This window comes from Charadrius vociferus, unplaced genomic scaffold (assembly GCF_000708025.1).
Source record: "Charadrius vociferus isolate BGI_N301 unplaced genomic scaffold, ASM70802v2 scaffold54, whole genome shotgun sequence".
NCBI lineage: Eukaryota > Metazoa > Chordata > Aves > Charadriiformes > Charadriidae > Charadrius > Charadrius vociferus.
The window spans coordinates 2924171-2924771 of record NW_009648350.1 but is presented as its reverse complement, the minus strand read 5'-3'; the positions used below and the strand labels follow the sequence as shown (position 1 = coordinate 2924771).

General features: G+C 61.4%; 1 protein-coding gene across 1 annotated transcript in view; it reads right to left on the bottom strand.

Moving 5' to 3' along the window:
* Positions 1 to 497: 497 nt before the first annotated feature.
* GAS2L2 (growth arrest-specific 2 like 2) overlaps positions 498 to 601 on the bottom strand; it is a 4146-nt gene continuing 4042 nt past the window's right edge. The window contains exon 6 of the mRNA XM_009885209.1: positions 498 to 584. Coding sequence (XP_009883511.1) covers positions 498 to 584 — 87 coding nt within the window. The remainder of the gene's footprint in view (positions 585 to 601) is intronic.

Below are 601 nucleotides of genomic sequence, written 5' to 3'. Positions count from 1 at the left end.
TAAGGAAACCTGTGGAGCTCAGCAAGGGTCACCTCCTGTGATCTCCTCCCCCTGACCCGAGTAACTCAAACGCTCGTTAAGGTGAGCTCGTGATGCTGTAAGACACGAGGATCGTTAGTCCCATCGTACAGGTGGGGAAGACTGAGGTACCAGAAGGTCTGCACGCTTGGATGCCACGTGTAGGATGTCCCCACTTTAGGGGGACACTGTAGGGGCCGGCTACACCCTTCTTCCCTGCGGAAGGAGCCCCATTCTCGCGATTTGGGGCTGGATTTTTCCACTCAAAGCAGTATGAGAACACCTGTGTAGGAGAAGAATTACCAGTCCAAAACAAACCCCGCTGGGAAGGAGGGGGTGCAGCTCGGATGAGCAAGGAGGGTCCCCCACAGCCACCTGGGAGCAAATTCAGGATGCTGCCCGCGGGCACCGCTGGCTTCAGCATCACTCCCACCTTCGGATGAGGGACGGGTCCGTCCCCTCGAAAACCCGGTCGGGGATCAGACCCACGCCTCCTCGTCATCCTCGGTCAGCCAGGCGCCGCTGTCGGCCGGCGAGGGCTTGGCCCCGGGCTGCGTGCCACCGGGCTGGGGGTGCCGGGGGG